At 44.1% G+C, this 20465-nt stretch overlaps 1 protein-coding gene across 10 annotated transcripts in view; it reads right to left on the bottom strand.

The window, feature by feature from the left end:
- Positions 1-498: 498 nt before the first annotated feature.
- Positions 499-20465, bottom strand: part of NPRL3 (NPR3 like, GATOR1 complex subunit) — a 50392-nt gene continuing 30425 nt past the window's right edge. For 9 of the 10 annotated variants that reach the window (XM_084537086.1, XM_084537084.1, XM_084537087.1 and 6 more), the window contains 5 exons: positions 20213-20319; positions 18821-18950; positions 8843-9032; positions 7519-7711; positions 499-1270 (listed from right to left, as the gene is read on the bottom strand). In XM_084537086.1, the coding sequence (XP_084393212.1) occupies positions 1105-1270; positions 7519-7711; positions 8843-9032; positions 18821-18950; positions 20213-20319 (786 nt within the window). In that variant the 3' untranslated portion in view covers positions 499-1104. Of the gene's footprint in view, positions 1271-7518; positions 7712-8136; positions 8342-8842; positions 9033-18820; positions 18951-20212; positions 20320-20465 lie in introns of all 10 variants that reach the window. The other variant, XR_014698314.1, reaches the window with a different exon arrangement.

The following is a 20465-nucleotide window of genomic DNA, read 5'->3' on the forward strand; positions in this document are numbered from 1 at the left end:
TCAGCGTTGGCCTTAGGGGAAGAGGTAAAACGGGCACTTTGCTGCAGCTGATGGCAGAATGTCCCTGCCTTGCTGTCGCCTTGGACCCCGCCACGGTGAGCAGCTGTGGGGAGCTGCTCAAGCGTTGCTGAACTGGGTAAGGAAGCACAGCCACGTACAGCCCTGTGTGTTGGTTTTCAGCTGGATGGCTTTAACCCAGGCCAGCTCCCTCGTCTGCTGCCCTGCAGCTGCAGCGGTGCTTGCAGGGAGGGGAACGGAGCCACAAACTAGGCCCCAGAGGGGCAAGCAGCAGCCTGCAGCTTTGTGGAACAAATACAGCCAAGCACCTGCAGTATGGCCAGACAATTTCAGTCCTGCTCTGTAACCAAGCTCCTCCTGCCCCAGTCAAAAACAGATCTGCAAATCTGCAAACAGGCTGCCTTGTGACAACAGGGTCCCCACAGACACTTAGTAATAAGGATACTGGGAAGAGGAAGCAGCAAGCCATAACAAAGCAAGTCATTTTCATTCATGAAACTGTTTACTTGTGATACTTTGCATTCTTAGTTATGTCCCCACTGCTGCCAGATAACGATGATCAGACAGAATTCCTCGGCACCCAGGGACATGTCCCTAAAAGCCAGGCCAACTCTGCTCTGCCCTTGAGCAGAGGCCAAGCACGGTCTGCCGTGGGGAGAGGCTGCCCACGAACAGTGCCCACGGCTAAATGACCCAGCGGTCACACTGCCGGAGAGCAGAAAAAGCATTTCTGCTGCAAAACATCCACCCAAATGTACTGTCAGTAACACTGCCGTTAAAAATCTTCTTGGACCACACTTACAAGCCCTGGTAAAGGAGTAGGAAAACAGTGACCCAGCAGCTCCCCTGCTGTGCAGGTGGCACGGCAGGAATCCAAGCTGAGCAAGCACACGCTGTCCTGCAGCAGGCCCCAGAGCCCCTCACATAGACTGGCCTCAGCTGTAACCGCAGGATGAAGATGTGAAATGGAGGCACGAAGGGAGAGAACCTGCTCTGTGTCATGTGGCAAGAAGGAATTGAATTCATCTCTTATGTTTTAAGCATCTCCTAGAACATCAAGCGTGTGGCAGGTTTTTGCCAGTAGAGTCATTTTAAGACTGACTGGAAAACTGAAATCACCGGGTCCTCGTGGCTGGTCACTACCAGGACACTGCGGAATTTGTCAAACAGCATCAGCAGCTGGGAGCGACGCATGTTCTCGTTGTACATGATCTCCTCCAAATGGTGTCGTCCTCGGAAATAGTGCAGCAGCCTGCAGGGAAAGAGAACAAGGGAGGCATGTGGGCCAAAAGCAAGTGGATGCAGCAAGACTTGATATTGCCACCCTCAAGGTCTCCCCTCCGATGGAATGCAAATCAGAAGACACCTGGCTTGTGTCCCTCATTTACATGAAAAGCGAGTTGAGTGAAATCTGTGCCTATCTTAGACATGCCTAGTGCATAAGTCCCCCGGGAGAGCAGTACAGGGGACATCACCCACTAAATTCTCATTTACGTGTGCAATTTCCATCACACTTACTTCGCTTCAGCAGTGCCCAGCTGTTCTAACGGCTGCCCTGCTCCCATGCTGCCCCATCCCTACATCACATGGCAGCTAGTCTGTAATGAGGAAATGCAGCCTGGGGGTTTTGCAGAGGCTCTCCTTGTATCGAAAAGTTTCCTGGCCTAGGGCATTTCCTGAGACTGTCAGTAGTTTTAACTCCAGAAAACACAGAACCACAAGTGCCAACAAGCCCTGAAAGCAAGAAGTGACAGATTTACTTCTGCAGTCTCTTAGCTGGATCTACAGTGTGCTTGTCACAGATCTGCAGCAGCAGTCTAGGTAACTACAGTTTAGACTTAAGAGGCTATTTTCCTCCAGAGCAGTCCAAGTGGCTTGGTAACTACAGGTCACGCACTCCTGAGGTTTGGTTAGCTTGGGGTGGGTGAAGTGGTTGCAATAGGGAGATGGCAATTTTGGCCAGAATCACCACAAAGAAGGCCTGGGAATTACGAAGTCCTGAAAGAGCCCCTAAACCCTGGCTCTAAGCTAAAGCCACAGCAACTACTTGCATGGCCAGTCCTTGTTAGTCAGTACAGATACCGCTTTGCTGGGCACCACCATACTGCACAGACATCAGCTCACCTCAGCACTGCACAGTCACAGCAGGGTCAAAGACTAACTGTGGGCTTTGCACTGCATGATGGCATCCCTGATGGCAGAGAAGCTGCTGCTCCCCCAAGACTCCTCAGAGCACAACCACCAAGCCAGCCCTTCAGATACAGCTCAGGTTTGCTGCACAGCCTCTTAATTGTCTTAACAACCTCCCAAATGAAGGAACCATGCTGCACGTCACTCAAAGTACTCCCACTAGCCAAGGCCCAAACACATATGCCAGAGTCATTTCTCCAGTTAAACATAAAGATGTGCATCTCCATGTGTTATACATCACATGCTCTGCTCTGGAATTCATCAGCTTTTGCTCATGTTTCCATACCCATCTGCAGTTTAGGAACATACTGGGCTGCTGCTTTATGCCAACTGACGGTAAAAATGAGTGGAGATGACAAGATCTGTTTTCCAGTTCATTCATACCGTCCTCATGCAGGAACAGCCCCTGAAAGACACCAAATATCCCTTAGAGCATTCCTGCCTGTGTTCAGGTGATGGCAGGATGGGGCCTTTCCTGCTTTCACTGAAGGACTGAAGCTTGCCTGGTTGTCTTCTGCTCTTCAGGCTGGGCACTCCAGTCACCTCACCACCCTTCATGGACACCTGGAAAGGAGTCTGTATGCAACGAGCCTCCCTTCATCACACCCTCCATGTACACCACACACACGTCGTTTTAAGCTATCCGTCACCTCCAGTCTCCTGATGTTTCTCTTTGCTCCCCATCTTGCCCCATTGCTCATATCACCCTCCTCATGCTCCCTGGCCACGGGTAAGGTCACTGCCTCATCCCTGCAGGCAGCCCAGGGGTGTGCAGTTCCCCAGCAAAACGAGCACGCAGTGCAAGCACAACACGCTGCACGCTCCCTTCTGCTTTGATGTACATCTGCCAGCTCTCACGTTGGCACCGTTATGCAGAACATAATTGCTAAGTCTGAAATGCAAACAAACAACGGGCTCCAGTCATATTTACATTTCCCCTATCAGTGGAGTGCATTGGCCTCCTGCAGTATCTCCCACCGGGCATTTAAATTAGGCTAATCAGCTTCCTTCCCCCAGTCGATGGTAACCAGCACGCTGAGCAGTGGCCATTAGCAGGCAAAGCGGGGGGTTGTGTGCCTCAAAAACTCACCATTGCCTGAAGTATTAATGGTAATTTTTGAAAACACTGATTTTGGATTTTTTTCTTTTCATGCTCACATTTTAGCTAGCAGGGGGATTAGCATTCCTTTCTTTCTAAAAATGACTACCTATCACTTCTACCAGATTCTTCCCCCAGAAGGACTGCTTTCTAGAATTCTCCATTTCATTTTGGCCAATTTATTTGCTGTGATTTTCCAAGCTGAATCAAATGCTGTCTAGCCTTGTCTGGGCACTGTGTTGCTATCTGTCCCTGGCCAAAGCTCCTCCTCCCCTAACCTGTGTCACTGCTCAAAAAAACACTTTAAAGATTTTTAAAGCTCTGTATTCCCTCCCTCCTACAAAGCTGCTCACGGTGACTGTCCAAACTCTCAACCCCTGGCACAACTGACTTCTGTGTGGATGATTGCAACCTGGTTTTCAACAGCTATGCAACCTAAGTAGGAGTTTTCCAATAAATACATCCGTCCTATATTCAAAAAGAGTCTGGATTTGTAACTGGTCAAGATGAAATAGTTTCCATTCCAATAAAAGCTAGAGAGGATATTAAAGAATATCACAAAAACGCTGGCTGGAAGTCACCTCCAAGGCCTAGTCCAGCCTCCTGTCCCAGCTGGACTATTGCCAACGCTGCAGATTTTTCTGCCCAAGCTCTGTAACTCTCCAAGGGCAGTGATCCTCCCACATAGCTGGGTAATCTGTCCTGGGCAGCATCGCCCTCCTGGAGAAGTTTTCCCTAATGTCCAAATAGAATCTACCAAGCTGCAACTTGGTGCTGCTGCCCCTCGTTTAACTGAGGAGAGTTTGGCTCCATCATCTGCTGTAGCTGCCCTCCAAAGTGCTGCAGGCAGGCGTTGGATCCCCCTCAGCCTCCACTCTGCTGGCCTGAATAAGCCCCATCTGAATGAGCCTCCCCACCTGCCCCATGCCCCAGACCCAGCCCAGCAGCCAGCACGGGCCCTTCCCCTTCACCAAGCTCTTCATGACCCAGGGGGAGGAGAGAGAGGGAAACGAGACAGTTTTCCAGGTGCAGCACCAGATAGAAAGGAATAATTTCTTTCAGTCTGATGGCCGCTCTCCCCCACTAATGTATCATTTGTCTCTAACAAAATAATAAGGACATATCCATGGACAACAAGCTCAGGCGTGTGCACCACACGAGTCAGTGGTCAGGCTTGGTGAGCCCCACGCTTTGCTCCTGGTTCCCGTCTGTCCTGACTGACCCGAGCCCAGTAACTCTGCGCTGGGCTCCTTCACGCGTGCATGCACCCGTGTCCATGTGCATGCCTGCAAGCCAGAGCTCTGGGAAATGCCTCGCTTCATCTGTCCCAGGCAACTCCTACCTGGGAAATACAGCAATTAAAGGAGGAGTGAACAGAAAGCTCATTTTGCTGTTACACAGGGATAAACCACTAGCACAGGCAGGGCGGAGGGAAGTGCCCAGTACGATGGCATGTCGTTAAACACTGCCCCACAGAAGGGTTACACCAAGCACCCTCATTTACAGCTCCAATGAAGGCAGGCACTATCTTCACATTGTCAGGCAGTGAACATTTATGGAACCCAAAGAGGACATAAGATGGCAGTTCTGAGAATAACACTGCATTTGGGTCCCTCTGAAGCTGCACAACTATGTCTGTTGACAGATGTGTGCTTCCAGGTCCAGATGCAGTGATGGAAGATTATTTCTTTCCATTGCTCATCACTGTCCTCCCTGCCTCCCCGTTCAAGTTACCAGAGCTGCCCTGCTATCAGCACTGTGGTGGTACAGCAGTTCCCTAAACTGCTTCAGACAAAAAAAAAAAAGATATCTCAGGTTAGTCATTCAAATAAAATTAGCTTATATCTAGCCAAAGAGATAACCTTTCCAACACTTCTTGAAGATGGAGCAGAACTGTCCACAGCTTAATAACACCTACGAATATTCCTCTATGGAGTAAAGGACCTCTATTTCTCAATCTAAGAGTAAGAAAAAATCCCAAAAGTGACTCTACACCCATGGCTTGGGAGAGAAGCCTCAAACTGTCTTTAAAAGCACTGCTTGATGTGCATTGAGGAACACTTTATATACATTACTGAAGATCTAGCACAAAAAGAGCTTTTTTCCTTCTCAAGTGTAGTTCTGGAAGGACAATGCCATCCCTCCTCCAGCAACACCTATGGAAACAACTTGGATTTGAATTCCGATTCCATGCTATGAGGATTAATGCAGCCAATGCTAAAGCTAAGCTCCCATATCCCTTATTTCCCCCTTAAGGTTTCTGCCTTGCAAATACTGGCTTTGCATAGTAATGGACAGGCACAAGTTCTTTCTGGCATCTGTTTAATGAATAACAGGAGTTCAGAGGCATAGACACATGAAAATATATCAGGCTGAACTTTACTGCTATACTGAAAATAGACCATCCCTTCGTGCACACACAAAACTATACTTAGAAGGTCAGTTACAGTATATTTAGTGCACTAACTATGCATTTATAGTAGGAATTTGTTCTGGTAGGCAGCTGATACAGCACAGCTATTTGCTGTAGCACAGCTCTCATTAGGCTGTTATTCTTAAAGATGAAGCGAAAAGCAGACCTGATGCAGTAACCTCTGCTGGGGTAATGAGGAGGATCAGCTCATTCACTGCAGTGGCTTCTCCACAATTATTTATACTTTTACTAAGAGCCACATGCTCACCCAGACACTCATCTCTAATGGTTTACAGGACAAAATGAGAGAAAATACATGCACGACCTCCAAGTTGCGGTGTCTCATAAAATCACAAGTAACCAAGAGCATCTTGTATAAACATTGCTATTTTTACACTCTAGCATCCTACCCACAGGACCAATCTATTTACTCTACCTCCTCTCTTTCTCACTGCTGACTTAAGAGTGAGTTATGGTTGTCAATTCAATCTACAGTGGAATGGAAATTAACATTTTGCAGATGCTCAGCATGGCTTTGCTAAAGAACCTAGTGCATGGACAAACTGCAAAATACACATCATTAAGACAGCTGCCTGATTACGGCAGCTGATTTTCTGATGAAACTGAAGTCATTTTTGGCATCTGCAATTCAAAAGCTTTCAAATTGTTGCTTTATCCAGATGAAAGAAGTGACAGAGAAGCAATAATGAGATCCTTTCCTCTCTCCAGGATAATTAGGAATCTGCATTGCCACTAAACTCACCCGAAGTGTCCCCCACAAATTCTTTCTTAAGATACTACCAATTATGATTTTTACTTTTCTTTCTCACAGGTTTTATAACCACTTATCTGGTAATGAAGCTGCAAACTTCATCACAGATAAGAAAAGCAACTTCTTGCCAATACAGTTTCTGTAGGCTACTTGACTGTATCCATCCTAGGGTGAAAACCATATTTTCAGGGATGACCACTTGAATTTGTGAAGTATGGAAAATGTTACAGAACTTGCCCCAGGTGGTTTTCTGCTCTGCAAGTATGAAAAACAGTGAAAGCTGCATTCCAGTGATGCCACTGTGTTTTGAAATGCTCAGGAAAGGAAAAATTTCCCCCCTACCATTTTCACAGATAGCTGGTTAGGAAGTCATTCTGCTTTTGACCATATGCAGAACCACACCTTGTGTATTTTTGTTGTGTTGAAATTTGTAACAACAAAACTGGGTGCTACTAATCACACAACATAGTGACTTTAACTTCTAGAGCTAACTAACCTACTCAAATAAGCAGCTTATCTCAGCAAAACTGTCCTTGAAACCTTTGTAAGCTGTTCTGTAGAAGTATTCAGGCTGACTTTGTCTCTGATGCTTTTTTCTTTGTCTCATATTTACATGTAGTTTAGAAATCTTAAAATAAAGACTATCTGGCTTGAAAATACTAACACAAAATGTGTCAGTATGAATAAGTCTTTGTTTTGCATACCCAGATTTTTTTTTTAGGCTATGCTATTATATCTACCATGTGTGGACACAGGAAAACTGGTAGGTAAACAGTGATGGTTGGACAACAGGGTCTTATGTCCTGATGCTCCTTCATACATGGAGAATTTTGTTAATAGGTGTTCTTGTGACATATATATTAGTTTTTGTCAAAAACTGTATGAAATAGTTATAAAGGAAACAAAATCAAAACAATTTATCTTCCAAAATGCCAAGCTAATGCTATTTGCTTCGAGTCCATGCCTATCCTTCAATAAAACAGTAAGGATAAGAAAAAAAAATTATGCTCTGTACTCATTTCCTACCTTGCAAACATGCGAAGATCTTCTGGATTTTGGGCAGCAGGGACATTGAGGATAGCTTCCCGCTCGTGTTCCAACAAGCTTGCTAGGAGATTCTCTGTCATCCTTTTATTTAGGGGTGAGTCCCCACCAGGTATCAACTCAGCACTGGAATTGTCCATGCTAGGACTTGTCAGAGTCATGTCATCACTACTAGCTATCAGGGGATGAGAGAAAAGAGACAGAATGTTTACATTCCTCAGCATAACAACATAAAGATTATCAATTCAGGTCATTTCTGTGCGGTCTTTCCAAACAATCCCCTCAAATCTGTAGAAAGTGGCTCTGGAAATGCTACATGTATCTGCAACTAGTGATATGACAGCACAGGAATTTTCTCAGTTGGAAAGTCAAATATTTCAACAGCGTCATCAATTTATGTGGGAAACTACTTCTGGAGACCATAAACAGTCCATAAAAACACTTGAAAAGAAAATTCCCAGCCAGCTCTGCTGGAATACCATGAAGTGGTAACATGAAAAGCCTAACAACACAGAAGGTGGGAGCAAGCAGAAAGGCCAAGAAGCAATATCCTCTTGTGAGTGAGACAAAATAAGCAGAGCGCAAACTTATCAAACTCACGTTCCAAGATTTCTGCCCTAATTCATGAGTTCTGTAAAGCTGAAGGTTGCACAGAGTATCAATCCTGATTTCCAGCCGCAGTGCTGTTCAGCGTTCTGAGAATGCTGCTCATGACAGCACAGGCAGGCACATTTAGGGATTTCTGTGTTGTATCTTCTTTACTCTTTGAGAAAATGCTTTCCTAGAATCACTCTGAAGAATGGCACTAAGGAAATTAAATATGTCAGGAAAGAGAAATCAACCATTTGTGAGACTGACAGCCAGCTTGGTATTTTCTGCATGCTGCTCTACAGCCCACAGAAATTAATGCTGTTTAAAACAATTTTTCACAATTTTCTTCCTCTCCTGATAACAAGAGCTCATGCAGTAACAGCAGTGCAACCAAAGGTCCTTCATGGTTACTCTTTAGCACATCAAGGAAGTAGAAATTTGTTTGGGAAAAATGCACTGAAGTACCTCTGATAAATATTAAAATATTTGACATAACCAAATGAGAACTTGACAAATTAAAAATACCTACTTGTTTATAAAAACAAGAATTTAAGCCCTTAAGACTTTCACTAATGCCCAGCTCTAAATTTAAGAAGGGCAATTCATAATTTGCAAGCACTCCAGAAAAGACAAGTTATCTTGATACTAAGGCATCGCTAACAGAAGGTCTAGAAGTTGGCTGTAGTCTGAACAACAGAGAAAAGCTTGCTCATACTTGGAGAGCCAAAGCTGAGAGCATTGGGGGTGCTTAAACTTCGGCCTCCAACTCTGGCAGTAAAGGGCATGTCTTCATCCTGGGCCCGGAAATCCTCCTCATTTGGTGGCACCATCAGACAGACATAAGTGTGAAGCTGAATAAGAAGCCGGTGTTGGAGCATCCATATCACCATTTGAATGAGCTGAGTCTGCAGAGTGAGAAAAGAGACATTATACACCTGTGAAATAAAACACAGGAGAAAAAACAATGCACAAAGCCTAAGAAATCACAACCAGAAATGCTTTCCATGCCAGAGAACAGTTTTATATTTTCTCTGAAACATCAGCCTACACTTTCCATCACAAAAAGGTGACCAGGCACATGTGTGCTCATTACACCCAAAGCATTTGTGTATGTTTAGGCTGTTACCAAACTGCTAATGACCAACACGTCTTTATGCAACACTGGCCAGCACAGCCAGTGCACTCAAACAAACCAACCTTGCCCCCCTGCCAGAGTTTCAGCAGCTGCTATGTTCTAGCAGAGCAGCTGAATGCCCTCACCACACGAAGATTTAGCCATACAGATATGGCCATACCTAATACTTTAGCCATACAACCCCACGTAGAGCTGTTCAGTCCTCTTTTAACAAAAATGTTCGTAGGTGCTAAAAGAAAGAATGATCATCCTTCTGAGAGACACAGGGCATGCGAAACAAATGAGGCAGATGCAGCCCTGATGGCCTAGGCCCAGCAGTGTGAGCCCCGGGATCAGCATGCTGGCTTTTACACAACGCCCACTAAAACCAGTAATCACCAAACGGTTAATCCCAGAGTGGTCAGACCAAAGTTCATCTTCTCCTGGAAAGCCAGGGAGAGGGCAGGGTGACAGGACACAGCTGAAGCAACCAAGACAGGTGCCCACAGGTAGGAGGCTTTTGTCATCAGGTGAGAAATTGTTGCAGAACCATGAGAGACTCTGGGTATCAGAGCCACACCAGGAATCCCTTCCTGCTGCAGAAGTAATGCTGATGGCAGCAGACAACTGGACAAGCAACAGCAGCCTACGGCTGCCAGGGAGTCCCCTCTCAATATGCAGGGTTAATATCGCCCATTTACTCACCATCTCTCCACAATAAGAGGACAGGCCATGCTTGTAAAGGCACCTAGCTTTCTATAGTACAGACAGGCAAGAGTTTAAAATCTGCCAAGAGATGACGCTCAACTTAAACAAACAAGCAAAACACCTTTGTGTTGCAGCAGCTGAAGCAGCACAATGTCCCAAAGGCGATGCTGAAAGCAGCAGGCAGAATGAGGGAGGAACATTGGTAGGTTTCTGGCATGGCCTACTTTCGGGAGTTTTAGAGGAGCATTCAAAACCCATCATCGTGTCTGAATTTCTACACAAAAAGCCTTTTCATTTCACTATAGACAACCCTTCCCATAGCTAACAGCTCTGAAAACACTGATTCACTGACAAAAGCTATTTGGGGATTTCATAGCAACCAACATTGTTTTGGTGAGAGAAACACACACAGAATGAGCTCAGACTCTGAGAAGGAAGCTAGCTCTGCTGTATTAATCATCAGGATAACAGGCCAAATCTCAAATACAAGCCCCCAAGATGAAGTTCATCAGCCCACATAATCTTCCTTTTTCCATAATTCATTTAATTTTCAGTTCCTTCTCTGCTATCAAATCACAAAAGAAACATCTTCTGCTTGCAGATAAACACACACCCTGTCTTTTCAGGGATTACCACTTTTTGAGGCTGAATGGATTTTAATTTTAAAACATCTTATCTGGGATTGCCTTCTACACATCTTTTCCATGAAAGGTGTAATTAATTTTATATGTTTAAAAGAAAATCTAGAGAAGGGGAAGTTAGCAGAAGATAGCAAGTACATTTGCATATTATTTTGCTAACATCTCAGATCAGCCTGTAAATAGAAGAGGCTTATTCCAGTGATTACATAGCTAAAAACCTTCCTTCCAGATGCAGGCCTGGATGGAAAGATCTCTTTTATGTTTTACTTAAATTTCCTACCTGCTGGCATGCAGCAGCATCTAATTACCTAGTTTCATGTCAAATTAAAGAGGTCTGCAGATTTCATAGACCAAAATAACCTCAGAAAAATCCAAGAAAACTCAAGGCACAAAGACAGGCTCTGCCAGACCTGCAGAATCTGCTGTGTAGGGCCTGACCTAGACCAACCTCCACCGGCCACTTTGGTGATTTTGTAAATTACAAAAATAGCCAGTTGTTTTTGCTGCAGCTCTGTATGCTTGGGAACTCTCCCATTCTGCATACACACCTTCACTCCAATCCTCTTATGCAAATATCTAGAGAAAGCCACCCCTGAGACAACAGCCTTGGCTCAGTGGAACAATAAGCCAGGCAAAAGTGGTGGTAAAGATTTACAACTATAAGACACTTCCCTGAAACAATGACTGCCTAATGTCTTTGTGCCATGACTGGGAGACTTGGAGATAGTGAGTAACTCTAAAACCAGAGAGAATTGTTCTTCTGTATTGAAGTGAGCCTGAACAACCACCTCTAGGTAAAAGAAATTGATCATTGAAGCTTATCTCTAATAAGCCTGACTTCAGTGGGAATTTAGTCTCTTAAAATCCAGTCCTAGAAAAAAGACCAGGCAGTGAAAAAAAGAAAAAAGACCAGGCAGTGAAGCATATATAGCAGGCACTATGCCCTAAGTTGTGTGTATTGTGCCATCACTGCTAATACACCTCCAACACCTTTTCCACTTTGTCTTATGTACACAAAAATACTTCTTCCAGGTTTAAACTTATTTCTTACCAAAAGCAGCAAGCATTTTCACAGATAAGATAAGGCAGAGGCTTTGCTAATACTCTGCTGCCTGCACTTCTAGACATGAACACAAAATTTATATCCTTTCTCCATCTGTTCGTCCTGAGCTATGATGGAGTTTCCAGAAAGGTCTGTAGGAGAGCGGGCTTCCCCGCACCATCTGCGCTGCTCTGTCTGTTGGAAATGCTCTTCATCCCTCAGGGACACAAGCTTATCTCCATGCTTGGTCTCAGTCTGCTGGATTAGCTGGGTTCTTCCTGAAGCAAAAAAGGCTGAGAGAAACTTCCCAGGAAAGGGTATGCTTCAGTCCCAGGACTGACTCCACTCAGTCATTAAATGACTGTAGGAAGCCATAGCCAGCCTTTTTTTTGGCTGAAACACCAGTACCATGATAGAAATATAAAAGGAAATATTCTTCATTGTTTAATTCAACAATCAACTCTAAATTTCATCTCTATTTCTTTCATAGTTCCCCTCTCCCCAGCCTGAGGGGTTCTGTCAGCTGCAGCATCTGCATGGTTCCCACTGGCACAGATCAGCCCGTGGCCATCCCTTTCCTCACCCCCCATCGTGGCGCAGCAGACCCTGGGCGAATTAGAGTATGCACCACAGCATGGAAGGCATTGGTAACAATACATTGCCTTGTGTTTACTGATAAAATCAGAGAAGGTGGGCACTGTACGGCAGCCCATCTGGGCAGTTTGAGACACTCAGGAAAGCTCAGACCCAGGTCCTGGAGGAACAGGATTTAGCATTCATTCCCTCTGTGAATCAAAAGGAGCATTCCTAAAACTGTTCAGTAGTATGTTAAATAAAATGCATTTCCTGCACAGATTCCTTAAGGTAGTTTCTTTCCCAGGCCTAAAAAGCTAAAGAAAACACAAAGGTAACAGGGCCTAGTAACACGTTCAGGAAAGGGAAAACAGCACCACAGAAGCACCCAAATCCCAGCTCAGCATTTCTCACTACCCAAGGATATCCTCTTAGTTAAGAACCAGCACATTTTGCCTGCTGAAATATGTAAGCCCCCTTTCTCCAGTCTGGATTATCTAGTTAATTTGACACACACTCTTCATGGTCTGACTGGAGAACTAAGCATCACTCTGTGTCAGTAAAACAGCACCTGCATAGTCACTGCACGAAATGGATGTTTGCTGAAATGCATTAAGCATTTATCATTCAAACCATCCTGCTTTACAAATAACAGATCTATTACATTTTATCCTGTTTTCATAAAACAAATTCAGAATACCCCTATTAATGAAGGATAAAACATTATTGTTTAATATTGCCATTTTGATCATTATGTGACAGCTCTGAATTCTCACTTTACCAAGAGAGCTTAACCATTCCCTCCCTTCAGGCCTAGAAAGCCATATTTTTTAACCTGCTACACTGAAAAACCCTACTGTTTCCATACCTCTGCCAACAAAAGCTCTTATGACTTTTAATGCCTTCCAGATGCCCAGCAGAACAGTGCCATTTGCAGTCTGTTTCTCAGAAGACAACTGCCTTCTCAGCATGCAGTTCTCCTCCCACTCCCATCCTCTGACACACACGCTCATTTTCCACTGTGCCGTTACACAAAGCATGGCACGTCTTCCGGATGTGTAAGGCAGAGGCCTCATCTGCTGGTGCCTTTGTCCCAGCAGTATGGATTGACTTTATTCAAGTAAAGGTGAAAAACTAATCATGCATGTTCTGTTCCCTGGCAGCTCTCATATTTCTCTGTTTTTTTCCACAGTTATCCTAGCCCCATCAAGGAAGAAGTAGTTAACTGAAATAATAACTGTGTATTATGATAATGAACTATTGTAGTGAAGGGGATGCAGGGGCAAAATGGGATGTCTAATTCACATAGGTGCATCCCTTCTACCTCATGGATGGAAAGATCATCTTCGTTCCTCAGGGCAGCACAGAGATGTTAAATCTTTGTCTCAAACAGATGAACTAGCTGAGGCTACAAGGCATGGAGGAGGGAAGCCACAAGTATTATGATTTACCCTTGGTTTGCCAAGAAACTTAGCACAGAGTATCTGGATGAAGAAACTCCGATATTGTACAAAGAAAACCTTGCACTGAGAAGCAGAATTAAAACATTCCTATGCAGCAATTGCAGTTGTCAAGCACATGCCTGGTACACTCACTCTCTCAATGGAAGGTGTTGAGCTAATGGTTTTAGGGCTCCAAGTGTTTCAGTGCTTTCACATGAGGGCATGAAGGGGTGCGCACCAATGAACACCTTGCCACTCATCCCAGATCCCAGTGAGAGATTGGAAAAATGGCAATGGGTCATCACAGATCTGAGTGTACAGCACTTCAAAGAACCAGCTGCTGTAACTGCTGCTTCTTCTTAGTGCTTGTAAAAGTGCACACACACACACACACACACGCACACCCCCCTTCACAATTCAACTGAGCAATGTTCCTTGGATGACACCCTGCCACTTAAGCAGTGATTGCTGCACTCTGAAGTTTTAATCTGCTCCTGATACTCCTGCATCAGCATAGAGGGACATGACCAGAGGACTGGTGTTACTGCTCTGCAATATTCTACAAGAATATTCTTCCAAAAGGCTGTAAGGCCACCCTAGAGTCAGGCTGCCATAAGTGGGTGTTCTCTGCACACAGACACTTATATTCTTTGTCGAGACTGAACCAGTTGCTTTGTATGCAATGAATCTAGGCTGTGTCTCTTTATCTCCTACAACTTTTGAGAAAGAGCATCTATCAACAAACGTACAACCTGATCTAGGTGATATTCAGATCCTTTTTTTAAAAAAAGGAATTTGAATTACACCTTCAGTTAATACTGTAATCTTAGATAAACTGAATATGGACTTAGACTCAAAGCTCACAGCTCTTCACTTTGTTTAGCTAATGCCACCACAATGATAATAGGCATCTTAGCTTATCAACAAGAATGGGAGCAAAAAGCTGGTAACTCTACAAACAATCTTGTGCAAATCAGAGGGGCAGATTCTCTTATCAGCAGAAAAGCTTGCTGTATTCTTTAGAAATCACATTGTTCTCAGGTAAGAGAAAACAGAATGACGCTAAGCAGGAAGGTGAGTGTCAGACGTGGCTTTGAGATGAAATTTTAACGTGCTTACTGAAACCCTCGGCTTCTGTATGTAACCTCAGACCTTCTTGATCAAGACACAGTTGCAGGTCCAAGCAGCTAATATTGCCCACAAGCTACATACACATGCAGCTAAGTTCTTCCCAGTAACAATATGTGATATCAATGCTGTTCTAGCTACAAGTTGCTTCCGTTTTCCTCACTCACATACCCAGCTGCAAAAGTGCCTCCCTTGCTCTGTGCCAGTCCTGGAACTTGCTGATCCCCTGAGCAAATTCCACCTGCTAACCTGGCAGAAAACCAGCCAGGCTGAAACAAGTTAAGTGAATAGAGTCACGCTGGACAGGAGCCAGAGCACCAGCACAAAGGAAAGGGGGAAAGGAGGAAGGCATGTGTGCACACACTTGAGAATGGAAAGGAAAACCAGGGCCGCCTCGTCTTGGCAGCACCAAGATGCCATTATATCAGCTGAGCTGTAGGCATAGGCTCATCCTCATGCTACTGCAGCACTGCTATCCAAGCAAGGCAGATTAAACAGAGAAAAAGGGAAGCTAGCATGGAGATCCCTACCCAAAGACCAACAACTCGGCAAATATAAGCACAAGACCACTGACAGAGGATGGATATTCAACCACTGAAGAGTTCAACTGCAATGTACTGCAAAGGCAGTCTCAATAGATGCCACTGCCTGGCCGCCTCCTACCTACCTGACAGACAGACACCAAAGCAGAAAGTAGACATGCACTGAAGCTCTCAAGGCAGTCTTATCCTTACTGAGGGTATTGCAGGTTGTTTGTACCTCCTGCCAGACAAAAAATACCACAGCACCCCAAGTACAAAAATGCCAGTGTCCCATTTTTCATCTACCCAGAGGAATGGAGCGCCTCCATCCATGTAACTGAGCAAACAAAAAATACGTGTTCTCTTTTAAATGAGGCATTGTGACTGCATCAACACAAAAGGAAGGAACTGCATCAAAACATCACTACTGAGGATAAGGAAAAGGCTGAGGTTTTAATGCCTTCTTTACATCTGTCTTTACTAGACAGACCACTTATCCTCAGAGTACTCAGCCTCCGAACCTGGAAGTCTGGGATGGGGAGCAGAAAAAAAAACAGTGCTCAGGTGGAAATAGTTAGAGACTACTGCCCTATCTGGAATGTCACAAGTCCATGGGACCAGATGGGATCCACTTGAGTGCGCTAAGGAATGTGGCAGATGGGATTGCAGGGCCACTTTCCATCCTCTATCAGCAGTCACGGTCATCCAGAGAGGTCCCAGATGACTGGAGACTTGCTGATGTGATGCCCATCTATAAGGGTTGTAAGGAGGAACTACAGGGCTGTCAGCCTGACCTCGGTGCCAGGAGAGGCGATGGAACAGGTCATCTTGAGTGCAATCACATTGCATATGCCGGACAGACAGGGGATCAGGCCCAGTCAGCATGTGTTCATGAAAGGCAAGTCCTGCCTGACCAACCTCATCTCCTTCTATGACTGGGTGACCCACCTGGTGGATGAGGGAAAGGCTGTTGATGTCATCTACCTAGACTTCAGCTAGGCCTTTGACATGGTCTCCCAAAGAATTCTCCTGAAGAAGCTGCCAGCCCATGGCTTGGACAGGTCAATGCTCACCTGAACATGAGCCCAGGTGCCCAAGAAGGCCAACGACATCCTGGCTTGTCTCAGGAGCAGTGCAGCCAGCAGGACCAGGGAGGTGATCATCCCCATGTATGCTGCTCTGGTGATGTCGCACCTTGAGTGCTGTGTTCAGTTTTGGGCCCCTCACTACAAGGACATTGAGGCCCTGGAGTGTGTCCAGAGAAGGGCTATGAAGCTGGTGAAGGGCCTGGAGCACAAGTCCTGTGAGGAGCAGCTGAGGGAACTGGGGTAGTTTAGTCTGGAGAAGAGAAGGTTCAAGGGAGCCCTTATTGCTCTCTGCAACTACCTGAAAGGAAGGCGTGGGGAGCTGGGGGTTGGTCTCTTCTCACAGGTAACTAGCAATTAGACTTCCCACAGTACCAACCTTCCAGTACAGACTACCTTCAGAAATACAGAGACAGTACAGTCAGCATGACGAAAAGCACAAGGTATGACCATGAGTGAATTTCTTCAACGTTTAAAAAAAAAGCACCACAAATTAAAAAACATCCACTCCAATGTACAAAATTACAATGAAAAGTCCAAACTTTGTTGTTTTTTTTTTCAAAGGCAAAGCAAACACAATTAGACAATATTTACAGTTCAGAGTGCAGCATCTTCTACTGCCGCACAGCAGAAAGAAAGAACACCCACGTTTCATCAGATTACTTGCTCTGTCAACTAGATCTCTGTTAATTACAATTGGAGCCTGGCCACCTCAGGATAGGGATGGGATTCATCTCCCTTAAAAGGCTAGTTCCTAACAAAACAATACTACAGGAATTCTATAAAGCTACATTAAAGCAGAGGAATGTACCTTTTCTACAGGAACATAATAATACAAAAACACCCCTCCATTTCAATCTTCTTCAAGAATTGGCATGCTTAACTTTACGCAAAAGAAGCTAGCCATCTCTCACAGCAGCCCACTGGTTTATGGTTTGTCTTGCTCATCCTCATGCACGTCTTGCCAAAGGAGTCCCAAGTCTTCCACAACCACAGAAACTCACCTCCCCTTTTCAGATTGCAGGAGGCAGTTCCATAGCTTTTCACAGCATCATCCTCAGTGCATGAACACATGCCAAAAGGATGAGGAAAACCACCCATGCTGTTGACTTTCAGAGCCCCATCACGGAGAGGCGAGCATCAGAGTGAAGATGCACAGCCTAAAAGAGCTATTATAGCATCCAACAGCTCTGGCAAACATTGACTCACACTGTTGTTTCAAGGCTTTCCTCATAACTGCAGTAGTGTGTGGCAGATTTTACTTATATATTTTAAACAAAAGTAAGATGTCTGAAAACAACCAGAAGTATTGAAGGAAAAGTCCTAAAGCAGGTAATTAATTTTTTAAAAAGTACTGAGAGTAAAAATGCCTCCTAAAGCTACTGCAGCTAAAATAAAATTAACTCTATTGATTCAGCTTCAATTTTCAGGACAGAGATTTGTCTGCAACTACAGCAAAGTACTGACAAAACAGTAGTCACTGCTCTTCCCCTGCTTCTAAAGATGGCAGCTGACCAGTATATACTATGGGGATTAGAAGCTACATAAGTAGTTACCTCTATCTCTGATCATTATCTCTGCCAACCTGTAATTACGACAAATTCGTCTCTCGCAATTGTTTGTGTGCTTGATTGATGTTAATCTTCTAGGTATTTGAACAGTGACTAATTTAATATAAACAGAAAGTCATCAAAGTACAAAGGCTAGCAAACAGCACGACAAGATACCAGTTAAAAAATTTGCCTATGCTCACTTTGCCACAATGATTGTTCAGAGGTTTTTTCATTTGGAAATGTAACAGCATCAGCCTGGAGGTCTTACATTACTGAGATCTTTCTTGCATTTCGCCAGTTCCCAGAAATGCTGCAAACCATGATCAAGCAAAATAACAGCACACAAATTGAAAATCAATATGCTATTATTCCAAATCTGAACATCAAAATGCTGATGTTGTAACACGTGGGCTTCTGTTGACTACCTGCTGAATCTACTTCCTGCAATAGCCTTTAAACAATTCCAGTTTTGTACCAAAAGCTAAGTGAATAGACAGTTTGCTTTTAAAAACAGATGGGATATAATAAAAGTAAATGTGATTGTGAGGAATCCACAAACTTGCATTAAGCCCTACAGTTTATGACAGGCCTTCACTCTTCTTCCATACTACATCACTCAAGGAAAAACAGCATTATGATTTTTCTTTTAGGAATGTGCTTTGCTACCACAGAGCATCCACACAGCTTCATCTTGAAAATCCCCACAGCTTTTTGGCACACGGATATGAAACAACAAATCATGTTTGGAAATGTAGTAAGTGGCAACTTCTAAGCCTACAGTAGCAAGTTCCTAACCAGGTACTCCAGAAATATTACCAGTCCTTTTTCTCCTTAGCAGGGCAACCATACACTGTCCAAACAGCTCTTGCATGCTCCCCCATCTCACCTCCTGAACAGGCGGTGCAAGTGGATTCTTGAACTCTGAGAGTGACACTGGGAGGGAGAACTTGGAAAGCATCGATGGCAGATTGTGGCCCCGAAACTGGCAAGAAAATGCATCTGCTAATGGAGAGTAACTACAGAAAAGAGATAAAAGCAGAAGTCAGTTTTATATTGCCGGTCAGTGTAATATTTATCCACTTAAGCATTACATTAAGTGTCAATTTCAAATGAAATATTCTCGATCATCTAAAAACACAGTAAGGGTACTTAATGGCATGTTGCATCTTGCTTTAAGTAAGCACATAGAATATGTATTTTCATCTTGGCATTACATTCAGCTTCACTGTATTACTGAGGGTGTGGAGGGAATCCAGAGAAGAAAAATAAAAATGATAAAAAGTCTAGACCTGTGCAGTCTCTGATCAAAGGAACAGGGATTGGTCAGTCACGAGATGACAGGACTAGGGATGGGCAGTATACAAGCACAATCTTCAAACAAGCTAAATGCAGCTGCAGATGTGACTGCTCTCCCTGCCTGTGCTGAACAAGGAAAGCAATATGACTGATTAGAAGTACAGGAGAGTCAAGTTAAATATTAAGAAAACTGTTTGTCTTCAAGAACAGCACTGCCATGTATGACACAGGCACAGCTGTTCGTGCATGACCTCAAGGTCCCTTTCAGGACTATTTTTATACTTCCATCCCATTAGTTTTGACCTAAAAGTATTTTCCTATAACTGAGTTCCAACACAGATTCTAAAAACATCTCAAAATACAACCCAGAAAAAGTTGCCAATCTTCAGCAGAGCAAAAATATCCACTGCTGCCTCCATATCTTCCTTGATTGCCACTACCTTCCCTCAGACTATCTGCATTACCTTCAGTCTACTGAAAGGCATGTAAGTGGAAATGCCATCATATGAAACAACACAATATTGATGGCAACACTACCCTGACTTGCTAATTTGATTCTTTTCAGGTGATGCTGTGTGCCAGATACCCAGACAGTCCCGTGAAATATTCAGTGATTCAACTTAATCAAGTTTTCTAAGTCTTTCCACGTTGCTTAAGGATCATACAACCTTTTCTGATATGGACACAGTGATGTACTAAAGGATGGGACATACTAAGAGTAGCATCACAATGTAAATACTGTTTCCAAGTCCCATGTCACTGCAGAAGCATATTGAACTGCTTTGATACCGCTCCCTACCCCAGACAAACTCATATGTGGCTTTGCAATTTCCAGCTCATGTAATGATTAGTGTTCTGCACAACTGCAACAAATTCATACACAACGAAAGATCTACCCTGTATCCAGTCAGACAGGAAAGGAAAGAAAATCTGCACTTCTCACCAATTTCTTAATACAATCATTGATCTTCCTACTACTTACAGACAGACACTGGCATTTGGAGAAAGCATGTAGACATTGTTTTCACACAACGGATAAATAATAATTGCTTTTCCCCAGTAAACAAGATGTGCAGCAAGCTGAAAAACCTGCATTAAGGAAACAGGGAAAAGTTAGGACAGCAAAAAAACAAAATTCAAAATCTCACCAGGACTTCCATACAATGACAGAAAAGTCTTATCAGATGACCAAAAAGTCTTGTTTGAGCTGAAATGAAAGCAAAATATTCTATCTT

The sequence above is a fragment of the Aythya ferina genome, assembly GCF_964211825.1.
Source record: "Aythya ferina genome assembly, chromosome: 15".
NCBI lineage: Eukaryota > Metazoa > Chordata > Aves > Anseriformes > Anatidae > Aythya > Aythya ferina.